This window comes from Rutilus rutilus, assembly GCF_951802725.1.
Source record: "Rutilus rutilus genome assembly, chromosome: 3".
Taxonomy (NCBI): domain Eukaryota; kingdom Metazoa; phylum Chordata; class Actinopteri; order Cypriniformes; family Leuciscidae; genus Rutilus; species Rutilus rutilus.
Window position 1 is genome coordinate 1,374,331 of NC_140211.1, and position 18,838 is coordinate 1,393,168.

Consider the following 18,838-nt stretch of genomic DNA (forward strand, 5'->3'; position numbering starts at 1 on the left):
TCGCGTGCACTCTCATTCACGTAACATATTAGTTCAGAATGAAGACCAGCGTTTGAGCTTTCACTGCTGTTTGTCTGCCAGTTTAATTCACTTTGAACTTTTATTACTGCAAATCAACCAGTAGTTGTGTGTAGACAACTTCTCTGAAATGAGCAGCTACACAAGAACTCTCAGGTGTATTTCAGGTAGCAGTTATGCTCATTTGAGAGATATGATACATTATTTAAGATATGTAAGTATTATATAATACGAGTAGCTCTCAGCCACTTTCATTTTTAAAAAGTACCTCTCAAATGAAAGACCCTGAATCAGGGCATTTAAGAAGCTTTGTGCCTCAGAGACTAACATTACAGGTGTGCGTCTTAAAATTATGACACTGCCATATTTTAAAGGTGCTGTATGTCACTTTTTCACTCTACTTAAGTATAAAAATACCATAATTTATTTGCATATTTGGAGGAAACATGCTAATTTGTCTGAAAAACACTTCTACAGCCAGTTATTTTACTTTGAACTGTGTGTTTCCAGGCTGGAACGTGTGTTATTATTTTGGTCTGTGATGCTGCATGTTGCCGGTTTTCATTGTGAGCTGAAACTGGCGACCCGTGTGAGTCTGTGGAGGCGGGGCGGGAGAAACCACGATCTACTGCAGTGCCTATTTCCACCACTAGTTGTCATCCTTACATACTGCACCTTTAAGATATGCTTATGAACCGCTCAAACATGCACTAGACTCAAGCCTCTTCTGTGAAACCAGCGGATGAAATCTAAATGTCGAAACTGTGAATTAACAAATAGAAATTGATTTTTAAAGGAGAAATTATGACATTATAACAAAATGTTGAAATTATGGCAAAAAAAAAATCATAATTATGGAATAGAAAGTAATTATTTTGACTTTTATGTCATTAACTTTTTAAAAAATAATTATGAGTTATGTCATAATTTTGACTTTATTTTTAAATGTACATAATTAGTCATTTACAAATTATAATTCATAATTTTCTATTTAGTAATTCATGATGTTTTTTTTTTTTTTTCTTACGTGGCGGAAATTAGTTTAAAATCACGACTTTAAAGGAAACAACAGACACCTAGAAACTCATTACGCACTTTCTCTCCTCACTGAAACTTCAGCCGCAGTTTAAAACATTATTTGCGTGCATAAGATGCATTAGAAGTGTCTTACTTTAAAGTTGTTGATGATGATGATGTTGACTTTGCAGTTGTTCATTGTAATCCGGTTTTCGATGGGAGAATAAATGAGCGCGAACTGCAAAGTTTGTTGCGGAAAACGACCGATCACGTGACTTGAGCATGTGTGTCGAGCAGCGCCCTCTGCTGGTCAACTGCGCACAGCACAACGGATAAAGCTTATAAAGTCTCCCTGTAGTCACTTATTTTATCCCTTAAATCTCATCTTTGATCACCAAGATTACATATTTAAGCGGTTTTTCCTAGAAAAATAATAAGTATGCCTTAAAATAGCTTGAATGTAACTACACCCTTGCCTCGTTTAGTATACGCGGTTCTATGAATATGCAAATTAGCCCCGCCTTTAACATTAGTAACTTTGTTTAATTGTATGTCCATACAATTGCACACATTAAATAAATAATAATAATAACAACAACAATAACCTCAATAATATATATCAAATGTATAGGCCTATAATAATAATAATAATAAAAAAAAAACGAACTAAATAAAAAGCTTCAAATGATCGAGGTCAGTCCAACTCAAATGCGTAAACAGCCAACGCCAAATGGTAAGAAACAATCATACATGCTTTAAAAAAAAGTTATGTTGACTGACCCACAATTTTCTACCTACTTATTAAATGTAACTTTATTTAAAATACTATCCGTGCTTTAATTTGATGAATGGTTTAATATTTTAAGTTAAGATTCGCTACGTGGCCGGGGAGCAGAGTGATCAGACCAATCAGCGGCGTCGCTGAGCACCACGTGATGCAATCAGGAAGTGACCGCGTCATCCGCGAGTGCCTGTCCCCATTCTAGTGTCCGGTGAGCGGTCCGCTGCTTTCATTGTCAAAGACCGCTAAAAAAAAAACGGGATTTCTTTCGTTTTGAGAAGCTGTCAATCATAGAGCTTTCTTCTTCAGGTAAGCTCGTGGTTTTACCGCTCGTTTCCCTGACAACAGAGGAAACTCTCGCGCGAGAGCGAGCCTGCCTGAGATAATCGACAAAAGTGATCAGAAAAACATCAATACATGAACACATTCACACACAAACGTAGACTTAAACGCGTGTAATGCGTTTCCACTGAACACTATCGTCTCTTTTCGGCGTCTGAGCGACAGAACGTGATGTTTTCTTCAAGCCGGACCGGTTAGCATCACAGCTAATGCTAAACAACAACCCACTGACAGTCGGGTGTTGCTGACGAATGTGTTAGTCTGTTAAACACATCGAGTTTAGGTCAGATGCAGCATCTAATGTTCTGACACACTGGAGAAGCTCTTACAGTATTTCATTACTTCTGTGCTCAAGTCTTACATATACTGATCCCAGATCTACATTAGTACAGTATTTACTGTAATTCTGCCATAAAGAACCGGTCAGAAGTTTGGAAACATGACTATTTATAATGTTTCTGAAAGAGTCTTTTCTGCTCACCAAGGCTAATGTAATGTAAAACAGCTGTTTTCTATGTGAATATATATATATATATATATATATATATATATATATATATATATATATATATATATATATATAAAACATAAACATTTATGATTATTATTAGTGGAAACTCATACATTTTATTTTTCAGGATCCTTTGAGTAAAAAGTTAAAAAGAACAGCATGTATTCAAAATAGAAAACTTTTTTCTATCAATATAAATGTTTACCATCATTTTTATCAGTTTAACATCCTTGCTGAATAAAAGTATTGATTTCTTTAAAAAAAAGAGAAAGAATAAAAACTGACCCCAAACTTTTGCACGGCATATTGTTACAAAAGGTTTCTATTTTATTCTTCCTTTTCTTCACAGCATCTCAGATTACAACAAATATGAAGCAGCACAACTGTTTCAACACTGATAATAATCATAAATGTTTGTTGATCATCAAATCCTCGTATTAGAGTGATGTGTGAAGGATCATGTGACACTGAAGACTGGAGTAATGATGCTGAACATTCAGCTTTGATCACAGGAATAAATTACACTTTACTGTATATTCACATAGAGAACAGATGATTTACACTGGAATAATATTTCACTGTTTTTACTGTATTTCTGATCTAATGAGCGCATCAGAAGAGACTCTTTCAGACACGTTAGAAATGTTAGTGTCTCCAGACTTTCGCCCAGAACTGTGTGATGTTTACACACAGCAGAGATTGCAGATCATTCCCATCATGCTCTTGCCGCTGGCGTTTGCCTGGTCATGTGACCGGTGCGCTCAGTAGTCCACACTCAGTGCTCGGATGCAAAGCCCAGAGAGATGACATTAAACATGTCGACGGCCAGGAGGAACTCGTGCGCTCCTCGCGTGAGTAAACGCGTTTATCAGTCGTGGACAGAATAGATCAGATTTACCTTTTAATTCTGTTTTTTTATCATGTTCATTTTATTATCTGGTCATTTCTATGATCTTTGCTTCTGTTTAATACTCGTGTATGTATGTGTATATAGTAATTATAAATGGATATATATGTATAGTAATTATAAATGAGTGTGTGTATATATATATATATATATATATATATATATGAAGAGTTTAGATGCAAAAGCCTGTAAAAGTTACCTATGAATTATCATTTAAGTGAAATTACTGAACTGAAATAATACGAGCTTGATAAAAATGATCATTCTAGAAGAAAATTTCAGATGGCACTTACAGGCTTTTGCATCTGAACTCTTCATATATATAGGCCTATACACATTTATAATTAATAAACATACCCATTTATAATTACTATACATATATATACATTTAAAAATTACTATATATATAGTAATTTTTAAATATATGTATATATATATATAGTAATTTTTAAATATATATAGTAATTATAAATGGATCTCACCGTCCGATGTTGATTGTTGAGTTTGAGCGGTTGGTCTCAGGAAAGGGTCTCGGTCCAGTGAATGGTCAGTCGTTGAATCCTCCTCCCGTCGCTCAGGTTTGCAGGACGGAGTGTGTGTGTGTGTGTGTGTGCGTGCGAGGCATCATGTGATGTGGAGCCGCAGGATTCGGTGCCGTAGCGAGTGTCTCTCGTCGTCTTCTCAACAGAGATCTGATTGTTTCCAGAAGCACATGATGTTCGTGCGGCTTCATCGGATCTTGCCGCTCTACAGGCGAGACTGAGGCCAGCTCTGAGGCCGTCGAGAGGAAATAACAACAGCAATAATGGAAATGACCAACAGTGTTACTTTACTCAAGCCAACCTTTATTTGTACAGCACGTTTAATAACAACAGAAGTTGACCCAAAGTGCTTTACAGAATACAACATCATTCATTCTAGCAGCTTCAGAAACCCAGTTCATGATCTATTCAGAAGTGTTTTTAAAGAAGACTTAAACCTGGCTAGCGATGACGATGACCTCACATGGGCAGGTGTGTGTGTGTGTGTGTGTGTGTGTGTGTGCAGCTGGCCAGCGCTGTGATCAGCAAGATGAGTGCGGACGGAGGCGGCCGGCCGGTGAAGGTGGGCTCTCAGGTGGAGGTCATCGGGAAAGGTCAGCGCGGGACCGTGGCGTATATCGGCGCCACCCTGTTCGCCTCGGGGAAGTGGGTCGGAGTGATCCTGGACGAGCCCAAGGGGAAGAACGACGGGACGGTGCAGGGGAAACGCTACTTCACCTGCGAGGAGAATCATGGGATATTCGTCAGACAGTCTCAGGTGAGAGTCTCAGATCATTAGAATTTTAACGTTTCGATTCTTATTGATTCCTAATTTTGATTTCATGAGGTAAAACAACAAACGTAGATATCATTCACATTTAGTCTTGTTGCAAAACATGTAATTGTAGATGAATATCAGTAACACAAATCAACAGGCTAGAGAACACTTACACGAGGTGTGGTTTAAAAACACCATAGAAGAACAACTAGACAAACTAATATAGACTTCAAGCGTTATTAAAGAAGTAAACACTCAGTAATCAAAAAAGAACAAATAAAAACAAACAAATAGACACAAGTGAGCAAAGATACGATTGAAATAAACAGTGTTTTAAGACTTTCAGGTTCAGAAACTGTAATTAGTTGTAAAATAACACTTTATAAATAAAACATACATTACAAATATAGTTACAAAAGTTGTTCAGTGAAGAACGAGTGAATTTTCTCTGTCTTGTGTAGTTTGATTAGTGTTATATATATATATTATAGTACTATATGAAGTCATATTGATATGATCACAGAGGAATCGATTTCTTTATTTTATACCAAGTATCTGCTTCCTGACCTCAGGTGCCTGATCCCCAGCCCTAGCTAAGACCCCCAGATGTGTAAATGATGACGCATTTGACCAAACATCTGTCTCTTCTTCTGCAGATCCAGCTGATGGATGAAGGAGGGAGCTCTGCCACGTCTCCAGACACCCCCGACTCCAGCGGACCCAAACTGCCCAGGAGAGGTGAGAGATGACCTTAACCATGCGTGTGCCACCCGAGCACATGATGACGCGTGTGCTTTAACCCGAACACATGATGATTGTGTGCCTTTCTCTGCTATGTTACAGAAGTCCAGGAGACTCCCAAAGCTGCTAAGCAGGTATGATTCATCAGATATTATAGTTTTATTTATATTTTTTAATTGGCTTTTATTGTTATTCTTTCAGTTTTTTTTTCTTACATCTTTTTGTAATTTTGTTATTATGTAGGTTTATTTTAGATTAGATTAGATTAGATTAGTCATTTTAGTTCTTCAACTTAAACTAAAATAACTTTTTCATTTAACACAAAATATTTAATTTAATTTAAAATATTCATATAATCATTTATTTTAGCTTAATTAAAAATAAAAAAACAGTTTGTGTCAGAGTGTTTATTTAGCTAACGATGATAACTGGTGTGAGTGTGCGCCGGCTCTCCTCTGCTGGATTCTGCTCATCGGCCACAAACTATAGAAATGTGTGGAAATGAGAATAAGGAACTTGAAATGCTTTTCGTTCTGAGTTTGTTTGGATCATTATTTCCACATTATTCCCACGGCCCATGATGCTTTGCGTGAATTATGGGTGTAACCTCCGTTAAGCTGTAAACAATCAGTGAAACGCAATACGTCAAAAGTGTCACAACGAGATGACATTAATCTACTCACCCTTCAACCAGCGAACATTAAAAGGAAATTTAAAAGTGTCACTGTAGTAATATATATATATATATTTGTATTATGTAACTTATGTTGCCTTAATCAAAAATGTTCATTAACTTCAGCATTACGTGACACTATTTGTTTGTCTACACTATTTCTGTCATTTTGTCAGATTATAAATCGCATTTTCCTGTGAAAACAAAGAAAGAGACGTGAGGATTTGAGGAGAATAACGAGAGATTCTTCGCATTTCAGTGAATTATTAATGGACTATATTGTAAATTAAATTCGTGAGAACAGACCACAGATGTGCAGGATGTGTCGTCCTTTTTCATACTTGTACAGCGGATTGCAGCGGGAAAAAGAAAGCAGCGCCTGAAGAGCTCTTGCCGTAGATATTCTCGTTATAACGTCACGTTAAAATACCAAGTCTAACGTTATTCTCATGATGTCTGGAAATAAATCATGAAGGGAAATTGACAGCGTCAAACTGACGGATCAGCTTTATTTGTAGGGCAACTTTATGGTTTGAAATGATTAGTTTCAGTCTTTTTGAATGGAAGTTCCTCAAACCAGAAGTGCCTCCCATAATTCAGCACAGCGAGGGCAGGAATAATGAGGATAAGACGAGATAATGGTGTTTGTTCATTCGAATGCACTCTTTGTGTGTGTGTGTGTGTGTGTGTGTGTGTGTGTGTGTTTGTTTGTTTGTTTGTTTGTGTGTGTGTGTGTGTGTGTGTGTGTGTGTTTGTCTGTGTGTGTGTGTGTGTGTGTGTGTGTGTGTGTGTGTGTGTGTTTGTCTGTCTGTCTGCGTGTGTGTGTTTGTCTGTGTGTGTGTGTGTGTGTGTGTGTGTGTGTGTGTGTGTTTGTTTGTCTGTGTGTGTGTGTGTGTGTGTGTGTGTATGCTAACATGATGGAAAGACTCCAGCAGCTAAGAAGGTAGTACATCAGGACTGTGTGCTTCACAACATCTCACTCTGTTCACCATCACTCTTTATTTCAAGCCTTTTGCTTCTTCCCCATTGACTGGTCTTGGACTGGTGTTTGTTGTGGTGGTTTTCTGTTCTGCGGAGTAACCTGCAGGTTCCACACCGACGTCTCTCTGAAACACTCGCGCACCCGATGTTGGCATGATCTCACGCACATCGCATGTCATCTTACTGCATGTTTCCCATGTCACCAGTCTCACACACGCCTGCCCTTCGGATGAACTCAACATGCGGAGAACACACACACTCTGGGCCGCACCAGCACAGACTCATCTCATAGTAAAGGTGACCAAACCTGAACCTGTCAATCACGAAACTGGCATAGGTCAGTCCTGTCTGGTGCAGTGAGGCCTGGTGGTGGTGCTCTTTACAATAAGATCAGTCAACATCAGCTAACAATGAAAGATACTTCTAAGCTTTTATTAATCTCAGTTTATGTTAAATCTAACATTTACTAATACATTATTAAAATCAAGTTGTTTTTGATCATATTATGATGGGCTTGAACAGTTGTATATTAACAAACAGTTACAAAGATGAACAAATTCAGTTGTATTGCTCATTGTTAGTAATGCGACTAATATTACACACTGGGATCTTATTGTAATGGGACCTTTTTTCTTTAATTAGAGCAACGAATATCTCAATTTGAACTTATAAGAGACCTAATAGACAAATAAAACACTTATAACCATCATTGACCACACAGAATAGTCAGTGTTTTAAAGGTTCCTCATGTTGAAGTTCATTTCCGTGTGTTTTGTGGTTGTGGGATGATGTTGATTAATGTCCTGATCCGTTCATGTTAATAATCTCTTTCCTGCTCAACTTCTCTTTGCAATCCCTTCAACTTTGCCCTGTTCTTCCTGTCTCTGTATTTCCCTGTGTGTGTGTGTGTGTGTTTTCTGCTCCTCCCTCAGCCTCCTATGCGCCGTAGTACCAAGGTGAGCCTGAACACCGCAGCAAAGCATTCTGGGAAATGTCTGGTCTGATAAAGGGCTTTGTTCGGAATGGAACACTATTTTTACAGAATGAGATTCACAAATTAAACATGCAACCTGAATTAACGTACTGGCATACTATTGTTTCAGACGTTGTGATTGGCTGGTGAGTTTCTCCCTCATTACTGATGTTCTGTATTGAATCCACCCGAACTCAGCCTCGTTAATCTGCTGCTGTTTAACACTTTACACCATTTACATCAGTAATATTATCCTTATTTGGCTGTCAGATGAGAACACAACTTGAGCTTAATAATGACATGATTGTCTTGTGATGAGCTGCTTAATAGTTGAAATTGAATTAGTTTCATAATTGATGAACTTTGGCAACATGAACACTAGCGCTGGGAATAGATGCAGATACACACCCCAAAAAAGCTATAAATTGATAATATAGTTTTTGTTTTTGACCCATGTATCCTTGTATTATAATAAGGTGAAATTTCACAATTCTCGATTCTAATTTCGATACCACTGCTAAAACTACTAATATACATATTTAACAGTATTCAAGACAAGTAACCAGTTATTAATTAAAAAACAAGACAAATAATCAAACTAAAAGCAATAGCACAAATAAATAACAAAGATAAAACTAAAATAAACAGTTATTTTCAGGTTTTTCAGGTAGATCTAACAGGAGCTGATTAGGCTGCTGTAACCCTCTGGTGCTCTTCGCGTGTCGGTCAAAAATGACAGATTCTTTCTATTCAATGAAATGAATGTACTATATTTCAATAATGTTTTAATTTAATATTTTGTATTTTTAGGGGATTTTATGGTAGTACGCTGTATTTATAATCCATTTATTCACTTTTTGAGCATAGACCTGAAAATTACATTTCTATCTTAAACCGTCGTAAATCTTCAATGTTTTGGAGCACAGACTGAAGTTTGATCTCTTTTCAAGCACGACACTTGGCAGATTATTGCTGAAGTGAACAAAAGTTTTAAAAAGTGAACTTAGAAAAAGTTAAACAATTTTACATTTATTGTTATAAAAAATGCACAAAAAATACCTTTATCAATTTTTATATGAAATGTATATATTTTCAAAAACACGTTGTTCGGCTGCAGTACCATACGCTTCCACTAGAGGAAATTCTTGAATTTTTTGGCCAAAAATGACCAAAGAGCACCAGAGGGTTAAGACGAAAGCACTGATCCAATACACTGATACACATGCGTTGTCTTTCTGTCTCTACTGTTCATGTTCACTTAAGCTAGGATACTCGCCAAGACATTTTGAGATAAATTTGTGTGAATTTGCCCATTCAAGCACAAGAAGACGTGAAAGTGGAACTCATGTTATTATTTGCATATTGTCTGAGACCTAATGAACCCTGTTGATTTCTGTGAAGCTGGTTTTGAAGCGATCTGTATCTGTTGATATGAGTGTGATTAGATGATCCCAGGTGGTCCGGGTGTGTTTATTTGAACGAGTGTTTGTGTGATGAGCGTAAGGTTAATGTGAGCCGTTGTGTATTGTGCGTGACAGTGGATCACCCCGGGCCGTCTGTCCAGCTCCAGCTCTCTGCCCTCTCTCATTATGGTATGTGCCCGATCACAGAGCACTAGCACACCGCCACCGGCCCAGTTCACAGCTAGGGTTATCAATACCAGAACCCAGTCAAGAGGAGTGACTTTTGCTGAAGCGTCCAGTTAAATCAGTCAAATCAAGGCCCCAGAACAGCTTTTCCACTTGTGCAGTTGAAAAGTTTTGACTGTTTTTACACAATTTGTTTAAAGTCATCATGAAAGGGAAGTTGTGCTAGTCTTGTCTCCTCTATTGTTCTGTATATCCGAGTGAAACGCTTCTGGAACAAGAACAGATGTGGGCGGGGCTTGATTGTGTCTGTGGGGAATTGATTGGATGGTTGTGGTTTGCTATTGGCTGATCTCATGTGAGTGACAGGTTGCCCCGCCCACATCATCAGAGAAGAGGAAGTTATTGATTCAACATTATTAAACCTATAATGATGTGCACTGATAAATAATTTAGAATAAACACTGTAATATTCCATAAAAATAAAAAAATAAGATAAATTTTGATTGCATGGTGACTTAGTCATTGTGTGGATGTTTAATTGTGATTATGAACTTTGTAAATGTGAACTTATTGTAGCTTTGTATTTATAATAGCATGCAATGCCAAAGTAACCTGTCAGTATGAGTGAAGTCTGTGCTTTACATCAAGGACCGCAATGGAAACAAGTTTTTAACTCTAGTGCGTTATCATTGATGATTAGTGTATTTCACTACTTTCTTTGTCTAATAAATCAAATCAAAGGGGGAATTTACCCCTGACAAGACGGGCTTTTAATAAAACTTGGAAATAAATTCTGTCAATCCGACTGTCCATGGGCGAAAATGACCAAATGCAGAACTTCGATCTGTAGTTTGAACTAGTGATGGGGCAAAACTTTGAATTAATTGAACCAATTGATTCGTAAAATGATTTACCGTATTTTCCGCACTATAAGGCGCACCTGATTATAAGGCGCACCTTCAATGAATGGCCTATTTTAGAACTGTTTTCATATATAGGGCGCACCGGATTATAAGGCGCATATAGAATAGAAGATACTGCAGTCAAATGTTTGACTGGGTTTGCGTTATGCAGTGGTCACCAACCTTTTCAAGCCTAAGATCACACCCAAAGTCCAAATGTAAACCAAGATACCTTGTTTATACTCGACGCGTCCGCATGAGCGCGAAGTTAATAAAAAAAATAATATCCGTCTGCTCGGGCAGATTCGGCTTAACAGCGCGCGCGCCTCTGAATCCGAAGATGCATGACTTTGAGCCGAATCTGCCCGAGCAGACGGATATTAGTAGTACATCTCATCACACCGGCACCCAGTTTGCGCGTCTAAATCAGTTGTATGGTCTGGTGTTCAGTCTAAAACAAAACAGTTGCGTCAAGTATAAATGCCTCGTCTGTTTGGGGAGTTGCGCGCGCAGTCAGCGGAGGCTCGCGCTCCGGTGTCAGGCGAAAGTATAAACAAGGTTTAAGTCAGCGGTTGTTTAACAGACGTTAACATAAGGCGCCAGATCCATATATAAGGCGCTCCGGATTATAAGGCGCACTGTCGTTTTTTGAAAAAAATAAAGGCTTTTAAGTGCGCCTTATAGTGCGGAAAATACGGTACAGTTTCAAAATGCTCAAAACACCAAACACTGGTCAGAACAGTGTAAAACACCTTTTACAAAGTTATTGCCAATGTTTATTGAAGGTATGCCTAAGGTTTCGAAGCTTCACGAAGCAGTGTTTCAAAAGCGCCCAGCATCATAACTAGTTTTGACAAAGATCCCGGCTCTGTAAAAATGACACATTTGAGTCCATCCGTTGGACGTTTGCACATAAACTGGGAGATCTGGATGCAGGTTACACTCAGAAAGAGTAAACCTTGTTTGTTTTTTAATATACTACTGGCATAGTAACAATCCAAAAGCGTGTAGTAAAAATCTGTGAACTTGTCCTTAGAGCAGAAGCTTTCAGATCAAAGTTCATGGGAAACAAACTCAGTCAAGCTTGCCAAAACTTGTGTGTTAGGTGTGAACTGGGCCAGTGACATCACTGCACTGGGGTCAGGTGATCACTGCGTGTGGGGTCAGAGGTCACGGGTGCGGCTGATGAAGATAACTCAGTGTGTGTGTTTATTGAAGGTATAGTCTAATAAATGCAATTCTCAGACTATCTAATAGCATTGAATATGAAGTGTCTGTATAGTGTGTTGTTCTGTGAAATTGTATTGTTTTGTTTTATGGAGAGCTTGATTAGTCAGTCCAAAAAGAGGCTTCAACTCTTCATTATTATATATATATATATGTAGTGACCATTGAATGCTTTTGAGACTGTTAGGATGTGAACTAAGCCAGTGACATCACTGCACTGGGGTCAGGTGATCACTGCGTGTGGGGTCAGAGGTCACGGGTGCGGTTTATGTAAGATAACTCAGTGTGTGTGTTCCTCCTCAGGCCGGTCGTCCCTCTGTTGGAGGTTCATCACTTTCTGAATCTGTGTTAGTGGAGAATGAGTCCTCATCCTCTTCCCAGAAGGCACTGGGAGCTCCTGTCATCCCACAGCCAAGCCCCACCCCCAGTGGCCCGCCTCCTGCGACCCCTAGCAAGGTGAGCGACTTCTGACCTTTGACCTTTGCATTCTACATCATATTGGCTTGAATGTACTCATTTTGGTTTACTTTTGGTCCACTATTGCATTATTTCAGTAATGAAAACCATGTTGTCTGTTGACTAAATGTCATAATCATTTGTTAACACAAGTATTCATTACTTCAATGAGCTCATTGTTTCTGCATCAAATTATTACATTGTTTGAATTAATACATTTTTAGCTAACTGTGATTTTGTATTTGTACAATTCTGAAATACATAACTTAGACAGTCACCTCTGATAACAGATCGCTGTATACTGTAATGTGGACTCATGCATAGCTTCTGTAAAGCTGCTTTGAAACAATATGTATTGTGAAAAGCGCTATACAAATAAATGTGAATTGAATTCAAACAGTAGAGTGTTGGCGCTTGCAACGCTGAGGTTATGGGTTCGATTCCCAGGGAAAGCAAGAACTGATAAGAATGTAAATGTGCACCTTGAAATGCAATGTAAGTCGCTTTGGATAAATGCGTCTGCCAAATGCATAAATGTGAATGTGAATTGAATCTCTGTGTGTGTGTGTGTGTGCAGGAGGAGGAGAGTCTCCGAGCTCAAGTCAGGGATCTGGAGGAGAAGCTGGAGACGCTGCGGATGAAGCGCTCGGAGGATAAAGCCAAGCTGAAGGAGATGGAGAAGCACAAGATCCAGCTGGAGCAACTGCAGGAGTGGAGGAGCAAGATGCAGGAGCAGCAGAACGAGCTGCAGAGACAGCTGAAGGAGGCCAAGAAGGTACTCACACACACACTCACTCACTCACTCACTCACACACACATTCACTCACTCACTCACTCACACATTCACACACTCACTCACTCACTCACACATTCACTCACACACTCACTCACTCACTCACTCACACATTCACTCACTCACTCGCTCACACACTCACTCACACATTCACTCGCTCACACACACACTCACTCACTCACTCACTCACTCAGTGTGTATCTGAGAGTAACTCCTCTGTAATAGAGTGGTGTGTGTGTGTATCTGAATGTAACCCTGTCCTCTGTCTGCAGGAGGCACGTGAGGCTCTGGAGGCTAAGGACCGCTACATGGAGGAGATGGCGGACACCGCGGACGCTATCGAGATGGCCACGCTGGACAAGGAGATGGCGGAGGAGCGGGCCGAGTCCCTGCAGCAAGAGCTGGAGAGCATGAAGGAGAAGCTGGAGGAGCTCACCATGGACCTGGAGATCCTCAAGCACGAGATACAGGAGAAGGGTACGCACTGGGTCTGGGAATGGGATACTTGAGGGCAGGAATCGGATACTTGAGGTCAGGAATCGAATACATGAGGTCAGGAATCGGATACTTGAGGTCAGGAATCGAATACTTGAGGTCAGGAATCGGATACTTGAGGTCGGGAATGGGATACTTGAGGGCAGGAATCGGATACTTGAGGTCGGGAATGGGATACTTGAGGGCAGGAATCGGATACTTGAGGTCAGGAATCGAATACTTGAGGTCAGGAATCGGATACTTGAGGTCAGGAATCGAATACTTGAGGTCAGGAATCGGATACTTGAGGTCAGGAATCGGATACTTGAGGTCGGGAATGGGATACTTGAGGGCAGGAATCGGATACTTGAGGTCGGGAATGGGATACTTGAGGGCAGGAATCGGATACCTGAGGGCAGGAATCGAATACTTGAGGTCAGGAATCGAATAGTTGAGGTCAGGAATCGAATACTTGAGGTCAGGAATCGGATACTTGAGGTCGGGAATGGGATACTTGAGGGCAGGAATCGGATACCTGAGGGCAGGAATCGAATACATGAGGTCAGGAATCGGATACTTGAGGTCAGGAATCGAATACTTGAGGTCAGGAATCGGATACTTGAGGTCGGGAATGGGATACTTGAGGGCAGGAATCGGATACTTGAGGTCGGGAATGGGATACTTGAGGGCAGGAATCGGATACCTGAGGGCAGGAATCGGATACTTGAGGTCAGGAATCGAATACATGAGGTCAGGAATCGGATACTTGAGGTCAGGAATCGGATACTTGAGGTCAGAAATTGAATACTTGAGGTCAGGAATTGAATACTGAATACTTGAGGTCAGGAATTGAATACTTGAGGTCAGGAATCAAATACTTGAGGGAAGGAATCGAATACTTGAGGTCAGGAATCGGATACTTGAGGGCAGGAATAGAATATTTGAGGGCAGGAATCGGATACTTGAGGGCAGAAATCGGATACTTGAGGGCAGAAATCGGATACTTGAGGGCAGGAATCGGATACTTGAGGTCAGGAATCGGATACTTGAGGTCAGGAATTGAATACTGAATACTTGAGGTCAGGAATAGAATACTTGAGGTCAGGAATAGAATACTTGAGGGCAGGAATCGGATGCTTGAGGTCAGGAATTGAATACTTGATGTCAGGAATCGGATACTTGAGATCAGGAATTGAATACTTGAGGGCAGGAATCGGATACTTGAGGTCAGGAATTGAATACTTGAGGTCAGGAATTGAATACTGAATACTTGAGGTCAGGAATTGAATACTTGAGGTCAGGAATCGAATACTTGAGGGAAGGAATCGAATACTTGAGGTCAGGAATAGAATACTTGAGGGCAGGAATCGGATGCTTGAGGTCAGGAATTGAATACTTGAGGTCAGGAATCGGATACTTGAGATCAGGAATTGAATACTTGAGGGCAGGAATCGGATACTTGAGGTCAGGAATCGGATACTTGAGGTCAGGAATTGAATACTGAATACTTGAGGTCAGGAATTGAATACTTGAGGTCAGGAATAGAATACTTGAGGGCAGGAATCGGATACTTGAGGTCAGGAATTGAATACTGAATACTTGAGGTCAGGAATTGAATACTTGAGGTCAGGAATAGAATACTTGAGGGCAGGAATCGGATACTTGAGGTCAGGAATTGAATACTGAATACTTGAGGTCAGGAATTGAATACTTGAGGTCAGGAATAGAATACTTGAGGTCAGGAATAGAATACTTGAGGACAGGAATCGGATGCTTGAGGTCAGGAATTGAATATTTGAGGTCAGGAATAGAATACTTGAGGGCAGGAATCGGATGCTTGAGTCGGAATCGGACAGTCATGTGACCTCTGCCTGTGTCTCTTCAGGTTCAGATGGAGCGGCGTCCAGTTATCAGCTCAAGCAGCTGGAGGAGCAGAACGGGCGTCTGAAGGAGGCGCTGGTCAGGATGAGGGATCTGTCCTCCTCAGAGAAGCAGGAGCACCTGAAGCTGCAGAAGCAGATGGAGAAGAAGAACTCCGAGCTGGAGACGCTGAGAGCGCAGAAGGAGAAACTGCAGGAGCAGATGAAGGAGGCTGAGGCCACAGTCGACGAGCTCAAGGAACAGGTCAGAGGAAAACAAGCAGAAGGAATCAGATCCAGTCACATTCACTCCATTGGGTGAAAGTTATCAGCATTTAGATACTAATGAAACCTGATTGTAAGTGTTACTGGTTAAAGACAGACTAATAGACTGGAAAATTATGGAAGTAAAATAATGTTAAATGTTTTTGAATAAAAAAAGCCTGTTGAATTGCACTACTAAAAAATATGCATTGCATTAACCCTGCTTGCATTCTAATGTATTGTATTTTTAGGGCTTGCATTTTTATGGCCTGAAATTCAGCATGGTTGAATATTTAAGCTGTGAATATTTCAATTCAAAACATCTCAAACACATTTTCATTATTAAAAATTCAATAATCCATATTCACCTTTCATATTTCACTTCCAAAATATTCAAACTGTTTAAAAAACAACCTATAATATTCAACAGGCAATTTTCTTTCTCTTTGCAAATTCGCTTCCACAAATTCAGTGGTTCAAATTCGACAGAAAATTCTACGTTGACATCCAGGAACTGCAGGAAAAGCAGTAGATTGCCGAGCATACTCTCCATCTGCTGTTAGTCTATCTCACCAGCAGGGGGTGCAAGCGCGTGTTGTTGACGAAGACCAGCAACAGTTAGAATAAGCCATTCATTCATAAAACTCATTTACAGCAATGTAAGTGTATTTGTGATTATTATGACGGCTGTTTTATGTTAAATTCAGTGTCTTCACGGTTACTTTTCCTGTGTAGCCTACATGCATCTTTCTCTACCGTGAACGAGATTAATGTTATTCCCCGGTGCGGATGTACAGATCTAATGTTACATTTTTGAGGTTGACATATATTTCTCTTGGTTGTTTAGTTGCCTTAACTTTATATTGTAGCGATGTGCCTCATGCAGGCTATTAGGGTTTCCCTCAGTACTTCAGGATTCCCCTGCTGGACATATAAAACGCTTAACGTAGCTTAATGGACTAATTACAGTGATATAAAAGACCAAACTCGCATTGGACGTTGGACAGTCGCACATTTAGGGACCGTCTCTAAAGTGTATACGACATTGATATACACGTTTCTAACTTAAATAGCATTTGAATAGAACGACTTACAGTCATAAAACCAACTGTAAGTGTTCATGTAATGTCAGGCATACTGCGCACCCTTTAGATTTTTTATATTTATTCAAATAAATTAAAGTTTGCTATTGAAGTTAGAAACGTGTATGCTAATGTTGTATGCAACTTTAGAGACGGTCCCTAAATGTGCGAATGTACAATGTCAAGCCAATTTTACATTTAGGCTACATTTAGTCATTTAGCAGACGCCTTTATCCAATGCGACTTACAGTTAAACTAAACTAACAATAGGACTACAATATGCAAGTGCTATGGCTCTTCCCAGTTTAAGCTAATGTAGTACATGTAGGTATATATATATAGAGAGAGAGAGAGAGTACAAAGTGTTAGTATTAATTGTTCAAGTGTTGATTTTATGCCAGTATATCACAGGGAAACGCTCAGCATTAAACTTTGCGCGTTAAGTTCATATTCTGCTTGCCTGTAGCCTACAGCCTACTTCCTAAATAAGGTGCGAGTTTGGTCTTTTATATCACTGTATAAGTCCATTAAGCTACGTTAAGCGTTTTGTCCCGACGGAAGGGGAATCCTTGAGTATGAAGTATTGAGGGAAATCGATTATAATCCCGTTCATGGTAGAGAAAGCTGATGACATGTAGGCTACACAGGGAAAGTAACAATGAAGTTACTGAATGAAACAAACACAACTTTTGTGTGTTTATCATCTTTTCCACATATACTGACCCAGATAATCATTTTCATTTTATGAATGAATGGCTTGCTCAAACTGTTGCTCTGGTCTTCGTCAACAACACGCCCTTTTGCACCCCCTGCTGGTGAGATAGACTAACAGCAGATGGAGAGTATGCTCGGCAATCTACTGCTTTTCCTGCAGTTCCTGGATGTCAACGTTGAATTTACTGTCGAATTTGAACCACTGAATTTGTGGAAGCGAATTTGCAAAGCGAAATAATATGGACCGAAAAATGCCTGTTGAATATTATAGGTTGTATTTTTAAACAGTTTGAATAATTTGGAAGTGAAATATGAAAGGTGAATAATATGGATTATTGAATTTTTAATAATGAAAACGTGTTTGAAATGTTTTTAATTGAAATATTCACAGCTTAAATATTCAACCATGTTGAATTTCAGCCCATAAAAATGCAAGCCCTAAAAATAAAATACATTAAAATGCAGGTTAATGCAATGCCTATTTTTTTCAAGTAGTGCAATTCAACAGGCTTTTTTGTTTCAAAAACATTTGACATTATTTTACTTCCATAGAAAATGAGTCAAAATAATAATAAAGCCAAAGAATAAATTATAATTCAATTAGTTAGACTTGCATTTTCATTATTAAAATGTAATCAAACCGGAAATCCAGGAATTTAGGGAAACGTGGAATACGAGGGAGGGAAAAAATAAAAATGGGCCCTAAAAATTCAATTTTTGTTACATTTGGTGGAAACTGATTTTGGGAAAGAATAAAATAGAGTTCATAGGGTTAAGGGTCGTTTTGCTACTTTATTTTTTACATTTGCAAGAAAATGTGAACAGTTATAATAAGACATTTAACAGTGATATTTTTCGAATCTAGGCTACTTATTGATTCCTAATTTCGATTCGGATAAAGTAACACAAAACTTAGATATCATTCACATTTAGTCTTATTACAAAACATTTAATTGTAGCTGAATACCATGAACACAAATCAACAGACGATTGAAATAAACAGTGTTTTAAGATTTTCAGGTATTCAGGTTCAGAAACTGAAATCAAATGTAAAATAACACTTTATAAATAAAATATACACTAGAAATATAGTTACAAAAGTTGTTCAGTGAAGAACGAGTGAATTTTCTCTCTGTCTTTTGTTGTTTGATTAGTGTTATTATAGAGACGACAGGAATATTAGGCTTTAAGAACTGCACAGATCCTATATACTGATACACGTGTGTGTGTGTGTG

General features: G+C 39.1%; 1 protein-coding gene across 3 annotated transcripts in view; it reads left to right on the forward strand.

The window, feature by feature from the left end:
• The first annotated feature begins 1,958 nt into the window (after positions 1-1,958).
• dctn1a (dynactin 1a) overlaps positions 1,959-18,838 on the forward strand; it is a 40,256-nt gene continuing 23,376 nt past the window's right edge. For 2 of the 3 annotated variants that reach the window (XR_014626825.1, XM_084404972.1), the window contains exons 1-8: positions 1,959-2,125; positions 4,624-4,875; positions 5,532-5,613; positions 5,719-5,750; positions 12,265-12,417; positions 12,995-13,192; positions 13,483-13,687; positions 15,570-15,808. Coding sequence is in view for 2 of the 3 variants with exons in the window: in XM_084404972.1 (XP_084261098.1) it covers positions 4,648-4,875; positions 5,532-5,613; positions 5,719-5,750; positions 12,265-12,417; positions 12,995-13,192; positions 13,483-13,687; positions 15,570-15,808 (1,137 nt within the window). In the remaining variant the exon portion in view is untranslated. Of the gene's footprint in view, positions 2,126-4,623; positions 4,876-5,531; positions 5,614-5,718; positions 5,751-7,214; positions 7,233-8,202; positions 8,227-12,264; positions 12,418-12,994; positions 13,193-13,482; positions 13,688-15,569; positions 15,809-18,838 lie in introns of all 3 variants that reach the window. The other variant, XM_084404971.1, reaches the window with a different exon arrangement.